The sequence below is a fragment of the Lithobates pipiens genome, unplaced genomic scaffold (assembly GCF_037356315.1).
Source record: "Lithobates pipiens isolate NorthernLeopardFrog02 unplaced genomic scaffold, aLitPip1_a1.2 Scaffold_3, whole genome shotgun sequence".
NCBI classification, from domain to species: domain Eukaryota; kingdom Metazoa; phylum Chordata; class Amphibia; order Anura; family Ranidae; genus Lithobates; species Lithobates pipiens.
In genome coordinates, this window is record NW_027507790.1 from 238268484 (window position 1) to 238296119 (window position 27636).

Here is a 27636-nt window from a genome sequence, read left to right on the forward strand (position 1 = left end):
AAGTGAAACAATAAAAGTGTAATATTCCTTTAAATTTCGTAGCTGGGGGGTATCTATAGTATGCCTGTGAAGGGGCGCATGATTCTGGTGCTTAGAACTGTCCCTGCACAAAGTGTCATTTGTGCAGGAAAAAAAGTCTTTTAAAATCACTTGCGGCTAAATTGTCGGGTCTCCGTAATACAGAGAACACTCAATGAGTGTTCTCTGTATTAGCCGACAATTCATTCATTCATTGATTAAAAAAAAAAAAAAAGCGTGGGGGTTCCCCTAAATTCAATTACCAGGCCCTTCAGGTCTGACATGGATATTAAGGGGAACCCCGTGTCAAATTTAAAAAAAAATTGCCGTGGGGGTCCCCCCAAATATCCATACCAGACCCTTCAGGTCTGATATGGATATTAAGGGGAACCCCGCATCAAATTAAAAAAAAAAATTGACGTGGGGGTCCCCCTAAAAATCCATATCAGACCCTTTATCCGAGCACGCAAGCTGGCAGGCCGCAGGAAAAGAGGGGGGGATGAGAGAGCGGCCCCCCCTCCCTCCTGAACCGTACCAGGCCACATACCCTCAACATTGGGAGGATGCTTTGGGGGTCTGTGACCCCTCAAAGCACCTTGTCCCCATGTTGATGAGGACAAGGGCCTCATCCTCACAACCCTGGCCGTTGGTTGTGAGGGTTTGCGGGCGGGGGCTTATCAGAATCTGGAAGCCCCCTTTAGCAAGGGGACCCCCAAATCCCCCCCCCCCATTTGAAATGGTAAGGGGGTACAAAAGTACCCCTACCATTTCACAAAGAAAGTGTCAAAATGGTTAAATAAGACAAACACACTTTTGAAACATTCCTTTATTAAAAATGAAAAAAATAAAAAAAAGATTCCAGCGGTGCTAATCCACTCTTGCTATCCAGCGACGGGTCTCCGGGGTCCAGCGATGGATGATCATATCCAGCGACGGAGGATCTCTCAGTCCAGCGCTGTCCATACATCCTTCTTCTGTCTCCACTCCGGAGACACTGCAGAGAGCCCAGCGCTGACGTTTCTTATATTAGGAGGGCGGGGCCACCCGTCACCTGACCCCGCCCCTCTGACGCTGGAGAGGGAAGCCAGGGTTTCCCCAGTGACGTGTGGGTGACCCCGCCCCCTCTGATGTAACGCAGGTTTCCGTTACATCAGAGGGGGCGGGGTCACCCACACGTCACTGGGGAACCCCTGGCTCCCTTCACCAGCGTCAGAGGGGGCGGGGTCAGGTGACAGGTGGCCCCGCCCTCCTAATATAAGAAACGTCAGCGCTGGGATCTCTGCAGTGTCTCCGGAGTGGAGACAGAAGAAGGATGTATGGACAGCGCTGGACTGAGAGATCCCCCGTCGCTGGATATGATCATCCATTGCTGGACCCCGGAGATCCGTTGCTGGATAGCAAGAGTGGATTAGCACCGCTGGAACCTTTTTTTTATTTTTTTCATTTTTAATAAAGGAATTTTTCAAAAGTGTGTTTGTCTTATTTAACCATTTTGACACTTTCTTTGTGAAATGGTAGGGGTACTTTTGTACCCCCTTACCATTTCAAACAGGGGGGGGGGGGATCTGGGGGTCCCCTTGTTAAAGGGGGCTTCCAGATTCTGATAAGCCCCCTGCCCGCAGACCCTCACAACCAACGGCCAGGGTTGTGAGGATGAGGCCCTTGTCCTTATCAACATGGGGACAAGGTGCTTTGAGGGGTCACAGACCCCCAAAGCATCCTCCCAATGTTGAGGGTATGTGGCCTGGTACGGTTCAGGAGGGAGGGGGGGCCGCTCTCTCGTCCCCCCTCTTTTCCTGCGGCCTGCCAGGTTGCGTGCTCGGATAAAGGTTCTGATATGGATTTTTAGGGGGACCCCCACGTCAATTTTTTTTTTTTATTTGATGCGGGGTTCCCCTTAATATCCATGTCAGACCTGAAGGGCCTGGTAATTGAATTTAGGGGAACCCCTACGCTTTTTTTAATCAATGAATGAATGAATTGTCGGCTAATACAGAGAACACTTATTGAGTGTTCTCTGTATTACGGAGACCCGACAATTTAGCCGCAAGTGATTTTAAAAGACTTTTTTTCCCGCACAAATGACACTTTGTGCAGGGACAGTTCTAAGCACCAGAAACATGCGCCTCTTCACAGGCATACTATAGATACCCCCCAGCTACGAAATTTAAAGGAATATTACACTTTTATTGTTTCACTTTAATCATTATTAAAATCACTGCTCCTGAAAAAACTGCAGTTTTTAAAACTTTTTTTTTCATTGATCCATGTCCCCTGGGGCAGGACCCGGGTCCCCAAACACTTTTTAGGACAGTAACCTGCATATTACCCTTTAAAATGAGCACTTTAGATTTCTCCCATAGACTTGTATAGGGTGTTCCGGCTTTTCGAATTTGCTGCGAACAGCCCAAATTGTTCACTGTTCGCTGAACAGGCGAACAGGCAATGTTCGAGTCGAACATGAGTTCGACTCGAACTCGAAGCTCATCCCTACTGGAGAAGTATCTGGAGTGCCAAACTAGGGACCCAGCAGAGAAGTGAGGGTGACGCTTCAGGGAGATACCACTGCCAACCTTGGAGGAGTTCAAGGGATTCATAGTCAGTGAATCAGTGTGTCTAGTGAGAAACCAGGAGCTCAGTGTTAAAGAACTACAAGTAGAAGTTGTAGTGGAGCTGAAAGAACTGTTACATTTGAATTAGGAACTGTTAAAGGACTGTTAGCATAGGAGACAGCAATCCTGTATGTTTAGAAGTAGCACCTTGCAGGGGCCTTTCCCTCTACGGCTGTCCTCCTATTGAAGTCTCGGAGTCTGCCAATTGAGTTTGCAACTATCTAAGGGTGTCCTGGCCCTAACCCTCTTTCCACCAAAATATATACAAAGGACTGTCAAAAGAAATAAAACTTGTTTTACATCCAAGAATTGTCTGGCGCCCAATGACTTTTCACCATCTTTCCCAAAGAATGACAAAGCAGTGGTAGTTGGAACAATCATTAATTCAGGACTGGACTACGCAAACTCGCTTTACATAGGATTACCACAATATCAACTTGCGCGATTACAACTGATCCAAAACACGGCGGCAAGGCTGATAACAGGAAAAAAACCCTGGGAATCCATCTCTCCTTCGCTGAGGAGCTTACATTGGCTAACCGTAAAAAATCGGATCACGTTCAAGACCCTTTGCCTCACCCACAAATGCGTGCATAGAGAAGCTCCGCAATACCTAATGGAGAAAATAAATCATTACACACCAAACCGCAGTCTTCGATCAGCCAACAAAAACCTCCTCCTCGTGCCCAAAGCCCGGTATAAATCCAAGGGTGATCGGAGATTCGCTGTCCAAGGGCCTCTGCTATGGAATGCTCTACCAAACAACATCCGCCTGGAAGAAAATCACCTGGCTTTTAGGAAAAAACTCAAGACCTTCCCTGTTTTAGCAGATGATCAAAGCTCGCCACAGCGCCTAGAGGCGATTCAGTTCGCATTGTGCGCTATATAAGTATTTCATTCATTCATTCATTCACAATCCACCACCTATTGAAGGATGTCAGCTATCTTTGGCCTTGCAGGTTCTCATTAGACCAAAAGAGGTAAAAGACCTTGCTACATTCGACACGCCCCTCCCCCATAAACTGACAATGCTGCTGTCTGCTATGCCACCTGTGCTCGTTCATCCAGAGTGGAAGCATTTTAATGCAGGAGGTATACTACTGACCAGATCACCAGGTGAAAACAGAGGGGTAAAGCCTAAAAAAAAAGACAAATTCAGCCACCACATCTAATAACTGGAATAAAGTAATACCGCGCTAATGTTCAATCATAAACAGGTTCTGAAAATGCTGCAGCTCAATTGTGGGATACACACAGTAAATACGATAAAAACAGAAAGGATCCACGCTAAATTATTAAATTGTCCAATAATAAAAAAAATTGCAAAATCCTTGAGGAATAAGCATTGTTCTAATAAATCACCCAATTGTGGCAAAGGTGAAGATCCCTTTTAGTTAATATAGTGACAGCACCACAGTGATTCTCTCCGCCTTAGTGAACACCACTTTACGAAAAACACACTTACCAGATGACAAGCTATACAGGCATGTGGCTATTGTCCAGCCAAGGCCTTGTAAGCTTGAACGTCTACTTGAAGATGGGGCTGGATGACTGGAACCAAGAGCTCATAATACTCATGTCCGGACAATGAAGTCAGACGACGTCCTAAAAGACCAGGATAACCCAAAAAGAGAATCTCTCCATAGTGAAAGATTGCCTTAAACTTTTATTAGATGTAAAAAAATATTGCAGTTACAGTCAGATCCGTAACTTCGGCATAAGGATTGTCTCTAAGGGCTAAGTCGGTCAGGCTGGGGCGCGAATCGGGGCTGGGGGAGGTGCCGCCACTGCCCCCGGGTGACCGGGGCTGGCACGGCGGGGAGCAGATGGTGGTGGCAACTCTGGACGCACGCCGGCCTCTCCCATGGATCGCCCCAGCTGTGGTGGGTGCCTCTCCCCTGCCCCTTTCCCGCTCGCCTCCCCCTCAACCCTTCGCGGGTGAAGGGGGTGCCAGGGGACTGCACCTCGGCCAGCACCTAGCAAAAAGACATAGATTGGACTTGATGTACTTGTGTCCTTTTTCAACCTCACCTACTATGTAACTATGTAACTTATAAGTCGATTAAAATCCTGCATGGATATAAAGCCGGTCGGCTACATCAAACACCTGTCCTTCCGGGATACAGACAGCGATGTGGCGTACCTCCAACAACGCGTTTCCTCATAAAGTGACGTTGTCCTGGGGCACGTACTGCAGACACCTTCTGAGGCACAGAATAAGGTATTTATTCCTTATTCTGGCATCCTTAGAAATAAAAAGCATTTATGTTTTGGAGGCCCCACTGCAAGAGTAGATTGGGTCTTACACAAAGCAGCCCCAATCCTCTTCTACTGGGGTGCTTGCCAGCAACATGGGTGCCCCCATGGAAAGTGGATTTCCCTGGGGGCACTCGTGTGGGCTCGCTCCTAAAGCCTCATGCACACGAGACGCAGTTAAACGCGCGTTCAGATGCAGTTGGACAGTTTTTTCAACTGCACCTGAACTCATTCAATGTTATCCTATGTGTCCATGCACACAGTCTCGTTTTTTTCCGTTTATATGCAGTTGCGTTTAATCTCGTTTTTCCAGAAGCAAAAAAATGCGTTCAGAAACAAAAATTTCTGCGTTTCAGACGCAAAACGCGGCAAAACGCGGTAAAACGCGGCAAAACGCCGCTACCGCGTTTAGCCGCGTTTGCGTTTATATGCGTTTTTAAAGGTGACCTTTTTTTTACATTAAAAATCTCAAAAATGATTGCAAATGATGAAAAACCATTAGAAAAATATTTTAAACAATTGCAATTGCAAGTGGACAATCCACAACTTGTGGCAAGTGACGTGGCAAGTGGACAATCCACAACTTGTGGCAAGTGACATGGCAGGTGGCAAGTGATGTGGCAAGTGGACAATCCACAACTTGTGGCAGGTGACTGGCATGTGACGTGGCAAGTGGACAATCCATAACTTGTGGCAGGTGACGTGGCAAGTGGACAATCCACTTGTGGCAGGGGATGTGGCAAGTGACGTGGCAAGTGGACAATCCACTTGTGGCAGGTGATGTGGCAAGTGACGTGGCGAGTGGACAATCCACAACTTGTGTCAGGTGACGTGGCAAGTGGACAATCCACAACTTGTGGCAGGTGATGGGGCAAGTGATGTGGCAAGTGGACAATCCACTTGTGGCAGGGGATGTGGCAAGTGACGTGGCGAGTGGACAATCCACAACTTGTGTCAGGTGACGTGGCAAGTGGACAATCCACAACTTGTGGCAGGTGATGTGGCAAGTGATGTGGCAAGTGGACAATCCACTTGTGGCAGGTGACGTGGCAGGGGACGTGGCAAGGGACGTGGCAAGTGGACAATCCACAACTTGTGGCAGGTGATGTGGCTGGTGACGTGGCAAGTGGACAATCCACATCTTGTGGCAGGTGACGTGGCAGGTGACGTGGAAAGTGGTGTGGCAAGTGGACAATCCACAACTTGTGGCAGATGGCATGGCAGGTGACGTGGAAAGTGGACAATCCACATCTTGTGGCAAGTGACGTGGCAGGTGATGTGGCAAGTGACGTGGCAAGTGGACAATCCACAACTTGTGGCAGGTGACGTGGCAGGTGATGTGGCAAGTGATGTGGCAGGTGATGTGACAAGTGGACAATCCACATCTTGTAGCAAGTGACGTGGCAGCTGACGTGGCAAGTGACGTGGCAGGTGACATGGCAAGTGACATGGCAAGTGGACAATCCACATCTTGTGGCAAGTGACGTGGCAGCTGACGTGGCAAGTGACGTGGCAGGTGACGTGGCAAGTGACATGGCAAGTGGACAATCCACATCTCGTGGCAAGTGACGTGGCAGGTGATGTGGCAAGTGATGTGGCAAGTGACGTGGCAAGTGGACAATCCACAACTTGTGGCAGGTGACGTGGCAGGTGATGTGACAAGTGACGTGGCAGCTGACGTGGCAAGTGACGTGGCAAGTGGACAATCCAAAACTTGTGGCAGGTGACGTGGCAAGTGACGTGGCAGGTGACGTGGCAAGTGATGTGGCAAGTGGACAATCCACAGCTTGTGGCAAGTGACGTGGCAAGTGGACAATCCACAACTTGTGGCAGGTGACGTGGCAGGTGACGTGGCAAGTGAACAATCCACAACTTGTGGCAGGTGACGTGGCAAGTGGACAATCCACAACTTGTGGCAGGTGATGTGGCAAGTGATGTGGCAAGTGGACAATCCACTTGTGGCAGGTGACGTGGCAGGGGACGTGGCAAGGGACGTGGCAAGTGGACAATCCACAACTTGTGGCAGGTGATGTGACTGGTGACGTGGCAAGTGGACAATCCACAGCTTGTGGCAGGTGGCATGGCAGATGACGTGGAAAGTGGACAATTCACATCTCGTGGCAAGTGACGTGGCAGGTGATGTGGCAAGTGACGTGGCAAGTGGACAATCCACAATTTGTGGCAGGTGACGTGGCAGGTGATGTGGCAAGTGGACAATCCCCAACTTGTGGCAAGTGACGTGGCAGGTGATGTGGCAAGTCACGTGGCAAGTGGACAATCCACAACTTGTGGCAGGTGATGTGGCTGGTGACGTGGCAAGTGGACAATCCACAGCTTGTGGCAGGTGGCATGGCAGATGACGTGGAAAGTGGACAATCCACATCTCGTGGCAAGTGACGTGGCAGCTGACGTGGCAAGTGACGTGGCAAGTGGACAATCCAAAACTTGTGGCAGGTGACGTGGCAAGTGACGTGGCAGGTGACGTGGCAAGTGATGTGGCAAGTGGACAATCCACAGCTTGTGGCAAGTGACGTGGCAAGTGGACAATCCACAACTTGTGGCAGGTGACGTGGCAGGTGACGTGGCAAGTGAACAATCCACAACTTGTGGCAGGTGACGTGGCAAGTGGACAATCCACAACTTGTGGCAGGTGATGTGGCAAGTGATGTGGCAAGTGGACAATCCACTTGTGGCAGGTGACGTGGCAGGGGACGTGGCAAGGGACGTGGCAAGTGGACAATCCACAACTTGTGGCAGGTGATGTGACTGGTGACGTGGCAAGTGGACAATCCACAGCTTGTGGCAGGTGGCATGGCAGATGACGTGGAAAGTGGACAATTCACATCTCGTGGCAAGTGACGTGGCAGGTGATGTGGCAAGTGACGTGGCAAGTGGACAATCCACAATTTGTGGCAGGTGACGTGGCAGGTGATGTGGCAAGTGGACAATCCCCAACTTGTGGCAAGTGACGTGGCAAGTGGACAATCCACAACTTGTGGCAGGTGCCGTGGCAAGTGACACGGCAAATGCAAGTGTACAACTGCTCTCTATGCTGCTGCTGCTCACTCTGATCAAAATAGCAGAAATAGTTAAAAAAAATGCTTTGAGAGCTTGGGGAGGGTCTACATGATGTTATCTTTATAAACGCGTTTAAACGCAAACGCGTCTAAACGCGTCTAAACGCGGCATGCAAACGCGGCAAAACGCGCGTTTCTAAACGCGCGTTTCAGCTTTTTTTTAACAGAGGTTTCATCTGCGTCTCGTGTGCATGAGGCCTTAGTCCCACTGCTGCGTCTATTGACACAGACAGCAGGAATCTGTCCCAACCCTGGATTTGACTGGATTTGATTGACAGCAGCAGGGGCCAATCTGTCAAATGAGGAGAGAGACCGCAGCTGGAGCCTCTGCGCTTGTTCACATCGCTCGATTAAATCGGGCTCAGGTAAAAAGAAGGGGGGGTGGGGGAAGCTGCAGCACAGAAGATTTTTCACGTTAATGCTTAGTTAGTTTAAAAATTACCTTTGCAGTGGTCCCTTTCTCATACATGCACATGCACTGCAAGGGGGTAAATTCTCATTTAGTCCTGGGGTAGAGGAATAAGCAATAATACTTCAAAGAGAAATCCAGCCTGAGCTTGTTTGTGCTGGGCTTCTTCTATTGGTTACAGAAGTACAATTCGTTTTGCACTCCTGTGACCCGTTTTCAGCAGAGAGCGATCTGAAGTCTGCCCTCTGCTGACGTCACTGGAATCAGTTGGTGCATCACGTCATCAGGGCAATCACATCACATGCCTGAGGAAGGGGCCCTGCGCGGCTCCGAAACGTTGCACTATCTTTGTGTTGTGATCATGCAATAAATCACCCATTTGGACGCTACTTGTGTTGTTCCATGGTGTGCTGGCAAATATCTTCACCGTGACTTGAACCAGTATCCAGCTGGTTGTTGCTACAGCATCCAAATCTGAGAGCGCATTCAGGAACGTGTGAGATGGGAATATGAAGTACTAATCAGGACAATAAAGTCTGTATCCACCGGGTGCCTGGACTGACACCTGTCTCACCGCACTTTTACCCCCCGCTAGCGGCCAAAAAAGGATTAAAACCGCCGGCAATATGCCGCAATATCGGTATTACAGCGTTGCCCCATTGATTTCAATGGGGAGCAGCGGTGGAGGAGCGGTAAACACACCACTCCTTCACCACTCCAAAGAAGCTGCTGGCAGGACTTTTCCCTGACGTCCTGCCAGCGCACCGCTGTAGTGTGAAATCCCTCGGGGGTTTCACACTACAAACAATGGTGCAGCTTTTTAAGGGCGGATTGCAGGCGCTATTTCTAATGCTATAGCGCCTGCAAAACGCCCTGGTGTGAAAGGGGTCTCCGTGTAGAGGCGCTGGGGGACAGATGCAGCATCTGACTGATGCTGCATCTGCCCAGGTAAGTATGATGGGGGAAAAAAAAAACAAACCAATGCTTCTCTTTTAATTTGTTTAGCTTTCCCTGGAAGCCATCACTTTTTTCCACTCCCAGGATGTGGGTGGTCCCACTCTCCAGTACAATGCAGAACTGCCATTCCTGCATTGTACATATTGACATTGAAAAGCCTGCAACCAGCAGAGCATTGAAGCAAAGCAGCTTCAGGAGACTGGCCTTGCAGCTAGGAAAAACCCTTCAGGAGTGAGGAGTAATGTACATGTCACAAACCTGGTGGAGATCGAGCTGTAGAGAGGGCTTCTCTTGCACCTCCTGTCCAACACCCCTGATAGAGATGACAAGGAGTGAAGGACAAAGAGTGTCACAAGGGCCAATATAGCAGGTGGCACCAGCTGGGCCTTGGCAGGAACCCGATGGCCGTAGATCACCAGACAGGCATTGAGAACTGGAACTCTGTGTCGCTGGGTCAGCAGGCAAAAGCATTGTCAGAACATAAGCCAGGGGGTCATCAACTGCTGGGCAGAGCAGGTACAGGAACGTGAGACTGAAGCGAAGACAGGCTACAGGTCGGCTTTGGTACACAATCGGGCAGTGAGTCAAACACAAGCCAAGGTCACAGATAGGCAGGCGGATGTCCAAAGGAAGGTACAGGTGAAGCCGGGTCAAACACAGGTAACTGGAACAGATCAAAGCACAGGTTAACAGAAACTAGCTGAAATATCACTCAACAATGTGTATGTGTCATTGCTCAGTTTAAATAGGCTATCTGATGCCATGACCTTGTAGAACTTATGCCGCGTACACACGGGCGGACTGTATGGCGTACTTAGTCCGTCGAAACACATTTCAGCTGACAGTCCGCTCGTGTATGGGCTTCAGCGGACTTTTTCAGCGTGCAGTCTGGTGCACTAAGTATTTCGGAATTTCCGTAATTCTGTCCGTCATACTTTGGATTCAGCGGACAATACGGTCGTCAGTGTGCTAGTTGGACGGACTAAGAATGGCGCATGCCCAGAAAGGATTTACACGGCGGAAGGGTGCTTTGCTGTGTATTGGACTTCCTATTTCTAGTCCCGTCGTACGTGCTGTACACATCATCGCGCAAGCTTTCGAGGGACTGTTCGTGTATCCGTGTGTGTGGTCAATTCCGTTCAGTGGAAAGTATGACGGACTGTCCGTCGGATTGTATGACGGACTAAGTACGCCATACAGTCCACTCGTGTGTACGCGGCATTAGGCCCAGTGACCCAATGCCCTTTTACCCCATGACCACACACCACCCCTCCAAAACCCTCTTCACAAAAGACCCAACTAGGTCACTACAGCATGTTTTAAACATGTACCTCTCCGATCTCCTCTTCCAGCAACCCAAAGAGCTGCCTTACCACAGACCACCAATTTACCTAACACCTACCATAGGGCAGGAGGGTTGGAAACGCTTCCTCCTCCGCTCTGTGACTGAACGTCACTTCCCCTCACCTCCTCTCTTCTTAGCCCAGGCTCCGCCCCCACTCCTACCCCTCCCTCTTTCTTAAAGCGTCCACCCTTACTAAAAATGGCAACTGTGCAGTCCAGCACAGTCATGCCATCCCTTCACCTATCTCTTTCTGTCTTTGGCTCCGGGACTCCCTTGACCTTGTAGGGCTTAGGCCCAGTGACCTAATGCCTTTTTACCCCATGACCACATACCACCCCTCCAAAACCCTCTTCACAAAAGATCCAACTAGGCTTTGGAGTAAATGGCCATCCGGCCTTATTTTATTAACAAATATAAAATTTAATAACATAATTTAACATTACCATCAACTTTCAACTTCTTTGAGCTGGTTCCTGGGTGGGGGGGAAACACCCACCCACTGGTCACTGCTACCACATGTTTTAACTTCAACCCTATGCCTCCAGTCGGAATCCCCTGACTCAGAGGCGTTACCAAACCTAGCAGTGACCTACCCCTTTTAACCCTTCCAGGTACCCCCTGTAACCTGGAAGTAACATAAACCACTCCCATCACATGGATGGGTACAGCATGTTTTAAACATGTGCCTCTCCGATCTCCTCTTCCAGCAACCCAAAGAGCTGCCACAGCCCACAAGGGGTAAACCCTTACCCTTCCGAGCACCTCCAAACCCTCAGAGCCCTCTGGATCCCCTCTTGCAATCCCAGGGCCCACAAATCTGTACCGACCCAATTCAAGTGCACCCCATTACTCTTCAAGTACCTCCACGTGTCCACCTCTAATTCCCTGTTTCGGATCGCCAAACCCCCGTTCTTAATGAAGAACCTGCTCACTTCTTTGTTTACTTTTATTCTGGCCCTATCAACTTTTTTGTCCGACCAAGCCCACCTCCAGGACATCCTGCCTATCATATCCGACCAAATGACCACCATTTTAGGATAAGCAGCTTTTATCCTCAAAAAGGTTGCACTTTATATCCCTAATCAAGTCACTCATGGATCTAGCTCCCATGTCATTCCCCCCAACATGTAATAACAAAACATTGGGAGGTCGGTCCAGTCTGCAGAATGTAAAAACTTCCCCCAGTACCCTATTCCACCGCATGCCCGGTACCCCGATCCACCAGACCAGAGCCTCCTGCCGGGGTATCCTGGATTGTCTGCCGTTCGGCCGAACGTCAGCCGTCTTGGCTCCCCAGTAAACGTACGAGTGGCCAAGTATCCACACCAAGCCAACCTCCTGACCTGGAAAAGAAGATTAACAGCACAAACAGATACGTTAGGGAAAAACAAACATTCCAACACAATGTACCATAGCCCCACCGTGCAACTCCCTACAACATGTGCGGGCGAACATACAACTTAAACCTATCCGAATCCCACCTACCTATGCGCCTAACCACCTCCTGACTCATTCCTGCCTTTGACGCTTCCGTCGCAGCCCCAATTCAGAAGGAATGGGAGGAAAAACTCTTGTGGTCGAAGCCTGCTGCGGCCAAACATTTTCGGAACACTGCAATAAATTGGAATTTTGAGAGGGACCCACCATCCCCATGTATAAAGAAAGAACCCCCGCCTCGCGGGTGTCTCTCCAAAAAGGCTGTCACCACTTGTACCAGGCAGAGATCAAACCCCGAAATCCTCCCAACCTCTATCTGTGCCCCTCGTCCACTTTGATCCGTCTTGGATCATCTGATCCATATCCTGAGGGAATCATAGCTACATTCTACATCCCCCGCCACAAGCCCTCCAGCAACTCCCTTGGACGGGCTTATCAGCTCGCTAACTCTCAACGGACCAAAGAAAGCAATTGCCAAAGCCGCCCGGAATAAAATGTGTTCATAGACCGAGCTACAAACCTGCTCGACCACTGAACCCAAAACGTGAAGCATGTCAAATGATACCGGCGCCTCCCATCTCTCTTTCTATAGCCTTCCTATAGCCCTTCACCACCTGCTTCACCCAGAAATCCTTGGTGTAGTCCCTGTGCCCCTGCCATTTAAACAGGAACGTCAGACCTGCTAACTTACGGTCAATCGATGCGACACTCCCGTATATAAACCCAGGCTGATAAAATAAAGCACTGCATGAGCCATACCTGGATCCTCCGGAGAGCATGGAGTCGGAATATGTGAGTGATATTTTAATATCTTTTTCTGTGATATTTCATTTTAACTAATAAACTTATTGCGCAATGTTCCCGTTTCTGGCCTTTTCTCTCTGGCCCATAGCCAAAACAAGAAGTAAGAAGAAATCCTTCCAAGGTGAGGAAATCCCCTGTTAAGACCAGGGGAACCAAAACTAGCATCCCCATTGGAAGATTTCCTCTTAATTCCAGTGACAACCCAAAATCTGGGGTTTTCTTTCACTTCCACATTCATTGATATGAAACAAGACAAATAGAGAGGAGGGATCTCCTTAATGGTTCTTCAAAAAGTTAAAGGTTGTTCTAATCCAATTCCACATTATCCAAAACAAAAAAAAATAAGTTTTGCCTTAAGTTAAACCAACCTAAGGCTCGGTTCACACAGGACGCGGCACGACTTGCAGTGCCGCGACCTGCCGCGACCTCAGCGGCGACTTTCAAAACGACTTCTGTATAGAAGTCAATGCAAGTCGCCCGAAGTCGCCGCAAAAGTAGTACAGGAACCTTTTTTCTAAGTCGGAGCGACTCGAGTCGCTCCTATTAGAACGGTTACGTAGTACAGAACGGGGGCGACTTGTCAGGCGGCGAAGTCGCCTGGACAAGTTGCCCCTGTGTGAACCGAGCCTAAGACTCAGGTTAAGGTTGGTGGTCAGGAGGTGTAGGGACTCATTTTAAGTATATGCTTATTGACACTTAAAATTCCAAACTATGAACTACGTCTGACACTGGGTTCCCAACTCCATAACTCAACATATTACAGAAAAGTGTTTGTGTATTGTGTACTATGGTGTAGGTGGGGTGCAGCATGGTGCAGTGGCAATAGCTCACGCAGCCAGTTGAAATAAAAAATATATATTGATGTAATGCACCAACAGTTCACAATAACCCAGTGGGACAGCTACCCAGCCAGTCCCACTCACAGTTGCCAATAACTTGCTGTAGTAGTTTCAAGCCGAACCAACAGTATCTGTTGAGAGGGGACAGAATGTGGCCTGGCCATCTCGTGCCTAATCAGGAAAATATCCAGGGAGATGCAACCCTATGCTTTCCCACCTCATCAGAAACCTTTCCCTATCACTAGTACTGTCCCTAACAGACAGGGTATCTTTCCCTATTCTACTCACTTGTATAGAGCGGGCGAAACCCAGAGGCCAGGGTCTTAAATAGATTCGGGCAGATCTAAGATGACCAACAAAGTTACATAGATGGCCAGCATCCAACTGCCCCCTTGCTGATGTTACTTCTGCCCCCTGTGTTCCACGGTGGTTTCAGGAAGTGAGGCAGCCATCTTGCTCCCCCAGACCCTCGGTTCCTACAGCTGCTGGTTGGCACAGTGACAGGGAAGACCATCTCAGGAGGACTTCATACATCAATGAGCCTGTTTATTCTGTGATCCTGTAAGTGCTTTAAAACTGTTGCCTTTTAATAAAATTGCTAACATAATGCACTTAGAAGTGCCTTTCTCTGCATATATTTTTCCGAGCCTGCGTCTCTCCTGCACGGGTTCCTGTCAGCTTGATATCCTGCTATCTTGGATGATCCTGAATGTATATAGCACCTAGAGGACCCTTCTAGCAGAAGCGCTCCTACTTACCATTCTTCAGCATCCAATTGGATCGCTGCCCCAAAGACTCAGGAAACCATAGGGGAGCCCTGTTCCTCATGATCTCCTCTCCCCCTGCACTGCCACTGTTGTTAAGTGCCGCCTGCAGTGGAGACAGCAGACTGCACCTGCCTACAATATTTTAGTTACTGTAAAATTAATGGATGGAAAATAGTCAAGAACTTTTAAGTTCCATAAATCAATGTTTCTGGTCATATCCATCTATTGCAAAAATGACTTTACTAAAAATCAACTTCTTCTTATATAAACAAATGTTCAACTCATGGAAACCTTCCAGCTATTTAGAATGACTGGTACACACTATGAGGTTTTTTTTTTCCAAAAAAACTGTCAGCTCTGGTTGGAGCCACTGTACTAATGATCCAATGTTAGTACAGCGATCTCCCCCTGCTGAGCTGTTGTGTTCTGACACCCCCCCTGCCAGAGCGCTGATCGGGAGCCGGTTGGCTGCTGGTTTTACAGCATGCTCATCCAACAGAAGCCAGCCAAATGTCCGGCTTCTATCAGACCGGCTGCCATACACATGGGCCGAATGTTGGCCGGTTTTTATTCAACCGGCCAATGCCACCCGGCAATCAGCCTGTGTGTACGGGGCTTTAGATGTATTGACTCAAAAGCAAAAATGAATCCATTAACAACTAAGAAAAAGTAATTATTGCAAAGTAACTGAACTAATTATTTTCTATTTTAGGAGAACCTTAAAGCAATCAGGACATGTGAAGCATAAACAACCTACAGCTAATAATGCAATTACCTTAATTTTCATGCATCCACAGTGCAGACACAATTCAAAGACTCATGGAAGGGGATTTCAATCCGATTGGGGTCAATGACAATAGACCAAAGAATGACCCTCCACCAGATCTGGAAGGGGATTCCAATCCGATTGGGGTCAATAACATTACACCAAAAAGTAACTCTCCACTGGATCCCTTTGTAGTATTGAGAGGCCTGCCATTCCTTCACATAGAGGACACAAGTGACCACAGCTTGGACGATGACACAAACTTTGACACTGAAGAAGATGAGCCAACTTTCTTTACAGGTGATACCCTCTTTATCCTAGAGGATGTCGACCCCGATACAGAAAATTGCAAATTTGTTCTCTGTCCAATGACTCCATATAGTGCTGATACTTCATTAAACATTGAAGACTCAAGTCAAAATATAAATGTTGACCTAGTACCAAATCGCTCACTGTCTCGTAGGTTTAGATGCCATACCAGTAATGTTGACCATCATTATTGCATGTGGCATGGTTCTAAATATTGTTGCAGAACTCCAGAGCCAAACTGGGATGTTAAAGAGACTATAGAAAAGGAACTTTATGACGATTGTCTCAACTATTTGGAATGTTCTGATGTCCTGACGGATTATGCCAATGGAATCTGGCTGAGTGCACTGCTAGGCAATGAGTCCGTCTTTTTACTGGAAACTGACCAGGATGATGAGACAAAAGCGAGCCAAAATGAGAGTGATGTACTCCCGAGTGATGTGACCTATGTAAATGAAGGATCAAGTAACACTTTAGCTATGGATGATTTAACTAGCCTCTGTGTCAGTCACTCAAAGGCACCGGCAGTAGATGAAAAGGGAGACCTCTCTGGAGAGCTTCTAAAAGTTCCAGAGACAGAGATGGTGATTACGGTAGGGCACCAACAAAACAACACTTCCAGTCCTCAAAAAAAGAAGAAATGTAAACTTCCTGGTGCCTCTGCAGCCATCCAAGATGACCAGGCAGGAATTGAGGTGGAAAACAGCCCAGAAGAACACCGATCGGCATCGATGAAAAAACGTAGCAACGGTAATCCATTTATGGAACTGTATTTGGTGACAATGACAGATGAACCAGGGTCAGATCCATTAATATGTGATCCTTTTGAAGAAAGAGAACAGGGGGTGGAAAAGCTGATCTTGGTGGAGGACACGATTGATAAGCAATGTCCAGGAATTCATACAGAAGAGGAAGTCCACCAGCTGTCCAAGGGAGAAATTCAAGATCAGTTTACTCTGGAAAGCACGAACTTTTATGACAGTGGGCAAAGCCAGATGCAAGAGAAGCAATTGATGGAAGCCGATATTGTTGTAGAACATGTGGATATAAATAGAGTGTGTACAATAGAAAGTGCAGAAGAAGATGATACCAAGGAAGATAATTATATCAAAGAAGACGATCATATCAAGGAAGACAATAATACCAAGGAAGATTATCATACTAAGGAAGATGATCATACCAAGGTACCATACACCCACATATATTACTACTAAACGCTACAGCGCACTGAATTTAGATTGAACTGTACAACATTCCTTTTGCCTTATGCCCCATACACACGGACGGACAGTCCGACCACAAAATCCGTCAGATTTTTTCCGATGGATTTTGGCCGAAACTTGTGTTACATACACACGGTCCCACAAAGTTGTCGGGAAATCCTATCGTTCGGAACGAGGTGACGTACAAAACATACATCGGGACTACGTAGAGGCCAGTAGCCAATAGCTTTCGTCTCCAAATTTTTTTCTGAGCATACGTGATACTTTGTGCATCGGAATTCTCTACACATGATCGGAAAAAAAGTCCGATCGGATATTGTTGTCGGAAAATTTTAGATCTAGCTCTCAAACGTTTTCAGTCGGAAATTCCGAAAGAAAAAGTCCGGTAGAGCCCACACACGATCGGATTTTCCGACAACATAATCCGATCGCACTTTTTCCGTCGGAATTTCCAACCATGTGTATGGGGCATTAATCTCACCGCACATGTTCCAATCTGAACATACAATCTCCTTTAAATCTACTAAATTTGTAGTGTGTAGACATGCTTGAGTGGATACAAAGTGTATAGTTTAAGTAGGTTATTATATTAAATAGCGATGGTAAACCTAAAGGAGATTGTACAAAGATTGCACAGTCAGATTTTATTGTGAGCTTAAAGTGACCCTGTCATAAACAATTTTTTTGGAAATGAATACACCTGGAAAATAAGCAAGCACCGCTCCATCCAATGAGAAATCTTCATATGAAGTCCAGAGTGCAGCTGACACCTCAAGGAGTGTCGATCTCCTGGGTCTCTTACAATACAGAGGTGTGAAGGTGACCTTATGCAGGTTTGAATTTTTCTGATACAATCCACCATAATCATGGAACCCAAACATCATTGGTTTAACCGGCCAGTTAACGTTGGGTTTATTTCTTGCCACATCTCTTTGGATACACAGGGGATTGATTTACTGAAGGCAAACAGACAGACTGTTCACTTTGCAAAGTGCAGTTGCTCCAGAGCTTAGAAAATGAGGTGAATCTTCACTTGCAAATACTATCCAATCACGTGAAAGGAAAAAAAAAAATGTGTGTTTGCATGCTCATGATTGGATGATGGTAGTCAGCAGAGTTTCTATTCACTTACTAAGATCTGGAAGAACTGCACTTGCAAAGTACACAGTCCATTTACCTTTAGAAAAACAACCCCATAGTGTAAAAAATGCATGTTATGCGCATTGGTACGCTGTGGGGCTACTCATTCTTTTTTTTGGGGGGGGGGGGGGGGATTTCTTTTTATTTTGTTTTTCATACACAAAGTACACAAAACAGACAATCAGCACTACATTGTCACAGTACCAGAAGCCCGCACGGCTCCATTAAATACATTCAGGTTTCTCATACAAGGGTATGAGTTTGCTTCACAGTATTCACAGCTATTCATTCTTAATGGCCCCCCAATGCACCGCACCACAAAGCACGAACATGTGCTCCCACGTGTTGTGGTGCACTGAGTTACCAAACATCATGAATTTTGGTGTATTAGAGCTGGTTCACACCACACAAATGCACTCCAAATCTGTTGCGGATGCGTTTCTGCATGCACGTTTTTAACGTGTCTTTGATGCGTTTCAGTGCATTTTCAGTTCTTTTTTTTTTTCACTCTACTGGAGTCTGGTGTGTTTTTGATGCATTCCAGTGCATTTGTGACGTGTTTAACATATTTTCCAAACCTAAAAAGAGATCCGTTATCCTTCCCATTTATAGTGGAGCTGGAGGATCTCATTAAAGACGAGTGGGAGAGGTCTGACAAAAGATCTAGTCTTACAAACAGATTAGCCAAGATGTACCCTTTAAAAGAGTCAAAAGTGAAGCCTTTAATTAATGCTCCCATCATCGATTCCTCATTAATGTGCCTCACCCGCCACGTCACACTACCAATCGAGGATGCTGTTTCCTTTCGGGATGTGCTCGACCGAAAGATGGACCTAGAATTGAAGAAGGCATATTCCATGGCTGGGGGAGCCTGTAGACCAGCAATTACCACAGCAGCAGTGGCCACAGCCATCTCAGGATGGGCATCTAAAATAGAAAAAGACCTACAGGATGGCATTGAAATGGGAAAGATTATTTCCTCTCTGCAAGAAGTCAAGCTAGCAGAGGCATCAGTAGATATTATAAGATCTTCAGCCAAGGCTATGCTGGCCTCCGTAACAGCTCAAACCGTGGATGGCCGATACAGCATCAAAAATAAATTGGTGCAGAATTCCATATGATGGCGCAAATCTGTTCGGTGCCAAGTTAGACTCTGCCATATCCAAGGTAACAGGAGGGAAGTCAGGCCTGATCCCCTCCGACAGGAGACCCAAGACACAGAAAGGACCTGTTTACAGACGTAATCTTCCGGACAAATATAGAGAGTCCAGGTCCTACTCTCCTGGTAGGGAATTTAGAAGGGACTGGAAAAACACAAAACCTTCTTTTCAAAGGATACAGAAATCTAAGGCCACCCCGGCAGGGGAACAGAAGGAACTTCACCAAGATCTGGTCAGACCATATAAAGGATTTATGGACATTGTCCACAATCCGATTCGGACACAGGTGGAAATTCAAAAACAGACTCCCACCAAATCATTTCCAGGCAACCAGAGTACCATCCTCAGTACCCCAAAGGATTCTGCTAGTAAAGTACGTAGCAGAATTGAAACAAAAGGGAGCGATCCTGGAGGTCCCATCATGCCAAAAGGGAAGAGGGTTCTACTCTTCCTTGTTTCTGCTAAAAGACAGGGGATTTGGATCCTGTATTAGACCTCAAGATGCTCAACAAGGATATCAAAGTGGAGGCTTTCAAAATGGAAAACTTTCAATCCATACTTCTAGCAATAAATCTGGGCGATTGGATGCTTTCAATAGATTTATCGGACGCTTATCTGCATATACCAATTCATCCGGCCTTTCAATAGTTTCTCCGGTTAGCCATAAACCAACATCATTTCCAATTCCAGTGCCTCCCATTCGGCATCTCTTCGGCACCCAGGACATTTACAAAAGTATTGTTACCGTTGGTGGCTTTCCTCAGAGAAAAGGGATTACGCGTCCACCATTATCTGGACGACATCCTACTTTTAGCAAAGGATCAAGAGACGTTGATTCATCACCGAGAGATCCTCCTTACAACCCTCCAGAAGTGGGTGGATAATCAATTGGGAAAAGAGCTGTCTGCGACCCACACAAAATATGATATTTTTAGGGGCAGATCTAAACACCAAAACAAACAAGATACAGCTCCCACAAGAGAAGATCCGGCCTCTGATACAGAAAATGTAGAAGCTGCTATCAAGGAATCACTTACCAGCCAGAGCCTGTCTGAGTGTACTAGGGTCCATGTCCGCAACCATACCCATGGTGCGATGGGCACAGTGACACATGAGAACCTTACAGAACTCATTCCTCAGGCAGTGGGATGGAGTCTCAATGCGTCAGCCCATCTTCATCTCCAGATCGGTGAAGCAATCAATATGGTGGTAGACGCGCCCGAGCAATCTCAGGAAATACAAACCGATAGTCCCTCCAGACCCGGAAGTAGTCACTTCGGATGCCTGCCAGAGCGGTTGGGGGGCCCACTATCAAGACCAGGCAGCCCAGGGCCAGTGGCATATTCAGGCTCAAGGTTTGGTCTCGAACATTTTAGAGCTCAGGGAAGCCGTTTATGCCTTAAGGGCATTTGCACCATTTCTGACGGACAAGAATGTGCTCATTCGAATGGACAACCAAGTAGCAGTGTCTTATGTTCAGAAGCAAGGGGGTACCAGGAGTGCCACCTTGATGGAAGAAGTTCGGCCCATCTTGGAATGGGCTCAGATACATCTAACAAGTTTAAAAGCAGTGTATGTCCCAGCGGCACAGAACATACTACCCGACTGCCTGAGTTGAGAAACGCTATCCAACAACGAGTGGTGGTTGAACCCTCGGACTTTCTCCCTCCTTACGGAAATCTGGGGAACGCCGGAAGTAGATTTAGCAGCCACTCCGACGAATACCAAGTGCCACAGATTCCTGTCAAGAGGTTCATTCCCATCGGTGGAGGGAGTGGACTGTCTAGTTCACCCATGGAACTTCAAGTTGGGGTATATATTCCCTCCAACTCCGTTAATTGTGAGGTTCCTATCCAGGCTTAGGAGATCCTCGGTGACGGTATTTACGATTATTCCACTGTGGCCGAGGAGGCCGTGGTTCACGACTCTTACAGCTCAGCCTTCAACCTCCAGTTCCTCTCCCAATAACTCCGAATCTTCTGTCTCAAGGTAAATTTTTACATCCTGCATCAGAGAAATTGCACCCGATGGCCTGGAGATTGAGAGGGCTAGACTAAGAGCGCAAGGCTGTTCTCATGAAGTCAACCCTGATGCAAGCCAGGAAAGCCACTACCAATACCATCTATTCAAAGGTTTGGGGAAGATTCTGCTTCATGGCACAACAGAAAGGATGGAATTCCCTTTCTCCGCAACCCTCTCAGGTCCTGGAATTCCTCCAGTCGGGGGTCAACAAGGGTCTAAGCTTAAGTACCCTAAAGGTTCAGGTATCAGCTCTGTCAACTAAAACAGATACTAAGTGGGCATTCCACCCATTGGTAATCCAATTTACAGAGCCTATCTAAACATTAAACCCCCCCAGGAGGCCAGTCTTTCCATTATGGGATCTTTCAATAGTTCTCCATGCTTTCGCTTCTCCTCCGTTTGTTCCATTTGAAACTATCTCTTTATGGGACTTGACTTTAAAACTGTCTTTTCTCATTGTGATTACATCAGCTAGGAGAGTGTCGGAGATCCAATCATTAAGTTAGTTCTCTTTCCTGACAAAGTAGTCCTCAGACCTTCCGATTCCGAACACTTCATACCCAAAGTGGCAACTTCCTTCCATTACAACCATCATCCTTCCATCCTTCACGGACGATCAGGGTAATCCTCATCCACTAAATGTCAAAACAACCATCATGAACTACTTAACTGCTACCACCTCTTTTAGGAAAACGAACTCTCTTTTGATCATTCCCCATGGAACCAGGCGTGGGCAAGCCGCCTCCTCATGCACTATTGCATCCTGGTTAGTCAGAACCATTAAAAAAAGCTTACTCCACCCAGCATATGGTGATTCTTGAAGACATCAGGGCTCATTCAACTAGGGCAGTGGCTACCTCTTGGGCAGCGTATTGCAGGGTCTCACCAGAGACAATATGCAGGGCAGCAACGTGGTCCTCCAGGAATACCTTTTATTTCCCACTACAAGGTGGATTCTGCTCATTTATCCATGGCCGACTTCGGCAGAACCGTCATTAGAGCCAATTCTTCAGCATTATAAGGAATAAATATTATTTTACTTGCACCCACCCAACTGGCGAGTTATTTCCCAGTGTGTGCTGCCATGAAGGCGTCAGGAAAATGGAAAATTGTATACTCACCTTTCCGTAATTTTCCTTTCCTGACGCATCTTCATGGCAGCACACAGTTGCCCTCCCTGTTTCTTTTGTGATGATATTTACAGAGAATGCAGCAGGGTGTCTCCCCTTCAAATTTTATAGTTAATCCAATCCTGTCAGGTTGTGGGGGCGGAGTCACAACCCAGTGTGTGCTGCCATGAAGATGCGTCAGGAAAGGAAAATTACGGAAAGGTGAGTATACAATTTTCCATTTTCCATGCGTTTTTGATACAAAAAAAAACAAAACACTAGTCTGCATGTGGTGTGAACTGACCCTTAGGCAGCTTACTAAAATATGCAGACTGCTTTTACACAATGCATGTTAATATGTAACATAACTTGCTTGCAGATAGTATAGCTGATATCGCACCGCATTCGGTGCAAACACGCACAGGACCCTTATTTCAGTTCGGACCAGAATCGGATCGCATGTGTGTTCAACTGTCAGTTCGCAGTGCGATATGCGAGCTGAAATGGGGTTGTCGTTAACATATAATAACACTCCCCAGCAGTTCGCATATGGCAGTGTGAACTGCCGTGCGTGCAGGGTGCGATGCAGGAATCCGCAGTTGATTTGCAGGGTTCTCACATTGCAATAGTGTGAACTGGGCCTAAGGGATCCTGGGGGGTCCATCCTTAACCGCTTCCCGACTGCTCTCATACAGATATCCTGTGGCAGAAGGGCGAATACAGGCAGATTAACGTACCTGTGCATTGCCCTTTAAGAGTTGGCTTGCGGGTGCGTGCACACCAGGAGCTCCGTGACCGCGATCACGGGTCCTGCGGACCCGATGTCCGTGGGGTTACCCGCAATCGCCTCACGATGAGGAAGTATGGGGAGATGCTAATGTAAACAAGCATCTCCCCCGTTCTGGCTAGTGACACTGTCACTGATCACAGCTCACTGTAATCGTGAGCAGTGATCAGTGACATGTCACACACAGCCCCTCCTCCCCACAGTTAGAATCATTCCCCAAGACACACTTAACCCCTACAGCGCCCCCTAGTGGTTAACTGCCAGTGGAATTTTTACAGTAATCAATGCAATTTTTTAGCACTGATCGCTGTATTAATGCCAATGGTCCCAAAAATGTGTCAAAATTGTCCGATGTGTCCGCCATAATTTCGCAGTCACGATAAATATCGCTGATCGCCGCCATTACTAGTAAAAAAAAAAAAAAAAGGATCAATAAAAATGCCACAAAACTATTACCTATTTTGTAGACACTGTAACTTTTGCGCAAACCAATCAATGAACGCTAATTGCGATTTTTTTTTAACCAAAAATATGTAGGAGAATACGTATCGGCCTAAACTGAGGGAAAAAAATGTTTTTTTAAATATTTTTTGGGGATATTTTTTATTGCAAAAAGTTAAATATAATGCGTTTTTCCAAAATTGTCGCTATGTTTTTGTCTATAGCACAAAAAATAAAAGCCGCAGAGGTGATCAAATACCACCAAAAGAAAGCTCTATTTATGGGGAAAAAAAGGACGCAAATTTTGTTTGGGAGCCACGTCGCACGACCGCGCAATTGTCAGTTAAAGCAACGCAGTGCTGAATCGCAAAAAGTGCTCTGGTCAGGAAGGGGGTAACTTCTTCCGGGAATGAAGTGGTTAAAGAGAGAGGACTGCCATTGCTAATCCTCTCCTGAAACTGCTTGTTGACTGGTTGTGTCTAACTTCTTTACTTTTAAGTCATTGATTCACAACAAGCCAGTTAAAGGATTCCTTACGTCTATATTTGTTACGAAAGTCCAAAAGCAGCAACATGGCAGCCAGGCAACTGGTATTTTCTCATCAGGTTCCCTTTAATCAATCACATTCTATATGCTTGTATATAACGTATGCAAGAATGTACGAGGAATTCCCAGGATACCATTTAGGCAGGGGAATGACTGACAGGTGCTGCTGCCGGATAGAGACAGTGATTTGAAAAAGATTGGGATAAACAGAGCGGGATCCTAATTATAGAAGGAGGCTGATAATAGTTGGATAGCCTGGTGGAGATTAGGACAGCTGGATCAAGAAATGTGATCTGCGTACTTGTTTTATATGTCGCACATTTAACCCCCTCAGTGCTGTACACCAAATGACACTCTCTATGCCCCGAATAAGGGACTACATTCATCACCCCTGTCTGCACTCATTTACCTTTTTAACCACTTGCTTACCAGGCACTTAAACCCCCTTCCTGCCCAGACCAATTTTCAGCTTTCATCGCTGTCACTCTTTGAATGACAATTGTGCGGGCACGTTACAGTTTACCCAAATTCAATTTTTATCATTTTCCACACAGATAGAGCTTTGCTGCTGCTTTTTTATTTTTTTTGCTAAATAAAACAAAAAGGGACCGAAATTTTGAAAAACAAAACAAAAACAAAAATGTTTCATTGTTTGTTATAACATTTTTAAAACAGGTAATTTTTCTCCTTCACTGATGTGCGCTGATGAGGCTACACTGATAAGGCGGCACTGATAAACACTGATGAGGCGGCACTGATAGAAGGGACTGATGGGTGGCACTGATTGTTGGCACTAATGGGCACTGATGGGTGGCACTGAAGGGCACTGGTAGGCACTGCTAGGTGACACTGATAGGCAGCACAGATCTGTGGCACTGCTTATTAGACACTGATGGGCACTGATGGGTGGCACTGTGGGCACTGGTAGGTGGCACTGGTAGGGGGCACAGTGGGCAGTGGCAGGTGACACTGGTGGGCACAGCCGTGAGGGTCTGATGTCCCTCTGACAGAAGCTGGTGATCGGCTTTTTTTTCCCCTCATGCTGATAGCGTGAGGAAAAAAAAATACAGAATACCAAGTTTCTGTTTACATCACGTCATCATCCGTCATTGGCTGACAGCTGATAACGTGGTAAGGATCGACCCCTTACTCGGATCTGTGATCAGCCGAGTCTCATAGACTGATCACAGAGTGTGCCACCCGCAGCGTCGTGCAGACTGCACTTGCTCGGGAGGACATCCATGGAGGGCGACAAGTAAATCAATTACTGATTTTTTCAAAAAAATATTAGATAAGCACCTGAACAACCACAACATACAGGGATATACAAGGTAACACTGACATATAATCACACACACACAGGTTGGACTTGATGGACTTGTGTCTTTTTTCAGCCTCGCCTACTATGTAACCTACATAGGATTGCATTCATCATTACTGTCCCCACTCTGATTTACCCAAAAGCAGATTCCATTCATCAACACTGTCCCTTTACTAGGGCCATATACAGGTTCATCTCATTAGATTAAAATATCATCAAAAAGTTTATTTCAGTAATTCTATTCAAAAAGTGAAACTCATATTTTATATAGATGTATTACACACAGTGATATCTTTCAAGCATTTATTTCTTATAATTCTGATGATTATGGCTTACAGCTAGTGAAAACCCAAAATTCAGTATGTCAGAAAATTAGAATATTACATAAGATCAGTGACGTACCTATGGGGCGGGTCGCCCCGGGTGTCACACATTGATTGGGGGGGTGTCAGGCCAGCTATCAGGGACGGGACAAAGCAGGGCGGGTCCTCTGTAGCTGTGGCTGGCTCTCTATATTTGTGCGTGTCAGCAGTAGGGATGAGCTCCGGCGTGTTTGCTTGCTCCACGTGCAGAGCCCGCCAGGAAGTCGGCGCAGCGCTGCGCTAATCACAGGCAGTGAGACATTGTCCGATCTCTGCAGCTGCGCATCGGGGCAATGCCTCACTGCCTGTGATTAGCGCGGGCTCTGCACGTGGAGCAATGCGAACACATCAGCAGCGAATCGTAATGCTCCTCTGTTATTCAGCTCACAGTCAAGCTCTTTACTGCCACCTCTGGCTGCTTCCTGCATGTACACCCCTCGTGGAATGCAGCTCCAATGGTGTCTCACAGGGACATGTAGAAACAGGACCTGGGACTAGGAAAACCACCTTACAAGTGGGGGCTGTGAGTAGAAGTAGGGAGCTGTTTGTGTACAGGGGGGGGGGGGGCAGCTGAGTTTGTACAGGTAGTGTGTGGTGTGGGGGGGGGGGCTGAGTGTGTACAGGTGTTTGTGTGTGTGATTGGGGGGGGGGCTGAGTGTGTAGATGTGTGAGGGGGGCTGAGTGCATACAGGCATGATCAGTGAAGGGGGGGGGGTGCCAGATATAGGATCTGCCTCGTGTGCCAATGCTCTAGGTATGCCCCTGCATAAGACCAATAAAAAAAAAAGATTTTTGATACAGGAATGTTGGCTTATTGAAAAGTATGTCCATGTACAGTATAGTACGCACTCAATACTTGGTTGGGGCTCCTTTTTCATGAATTACTGCATCAATCCGACGTGGTATGAAGGTGATCAGCCTGTGGCACTGCTGAGGGCTGAGGTGTTATGGAAGCCCGGGTTGCTTTGATAGCGTCCTTCAGCTCATCTGCATTGTTGGGTCTGGAGTCTCTCATCTTCCTCTTGACAATACCCCACAGATTCTCTATGGGGTTTAGGTCAAGTGAGTTTGCTGGCCAATCAAGCACAGTGATACCATGATCATTAAATCAGGTATTGGTACTTTTGGCAGTGTGGGCAGGTGCCAAGTCTTGTTGGAAAATTAAATCAGCATCTTCATAAATCTGGTCAGCAGAGGGAAGCATTAAGTGCACTAGAATTTCCTGGTAGAGGGCTGCGCTGACTTTGGACTTGATAAAACACAGTGGGCCAACACCAGCAGGTGACATGGCTGCCCAAATCATCACTGACTATGGAAACTTCACACTGGACCTCATGCAACTTGGATTCTGTGCCTCTCTACTCTTCCTACAGACTCTGGGACCTTAATTTCCAAAGGAAATGCAAAATTTTCCACAGTCTGTGATGATTTGGGCAGCCATGTCATCAGCTGGTGTTGGTCCACTGTGTTTTATCAAATCCAAAGTCAGCGCAGCCCTCTACCAGGAGATTCTAGAGCACGTCATGCTTCCCTCTGCTGACCAGCTTTATGGAGATGCTGATTTCATTTTCCAGCAGGACTTGGCACCTGCCCACACTGCTAAAAGTACCAATCCCTGGTTTAATGATCATGTCATCACTGAGCTTGATTGACCAGCAAACTTGCCTGACCTAAACCCTATAGAGAATCTGTTGGGTGTTGTCAAGAGGAAGATGATTGACTCCAGACCCAACAATACAGAAGAGCTGAAGGCCACTATCAAAGCAACCTGGGCTTCCATAACACCTCAGCAGTGCCACAGCCTCCATGCCATTCTGCATTTATGCAGTAATTCATACAAAAGGAGCCCCAACCAAGTATCGAGTGCATACTATACTGTACATGGCCATACTTTTCAGTAAACCAACATTTCTGTATTAAAAATCCTTT

The 27636-nt window shown here is 46.9% G+C and overlaps 1 protein-coding gene across 2 annotated transcripts in view; it reads left to right on the forward strand.

Moving 5' to 3' along the window:
- Positions 1–15309: 15309 nt before the first annotated feature.
- ALPK2 (alpha kinase 2) overlaps positions 15310–27636 on the forward strand; it is a 155812-nt gene continuing 143485 nt past the window's right edge. The window contains exon 1 of one of the 2 annotated variants that reach the window (XM_077462921.1): positions 15310–16780. In XM_077462921.1, the coding sequence (XP_077319047.1) occupies positions 15341–16780 (1440 nt within the window). In that variant the 5' untranslated portion in view covers positions 15310–15340. The remainder of the gene's footprint in view (positions 16781–27636) is intronic. The other variant, XM_077462920.1, reaches the window with a different exon arrangement.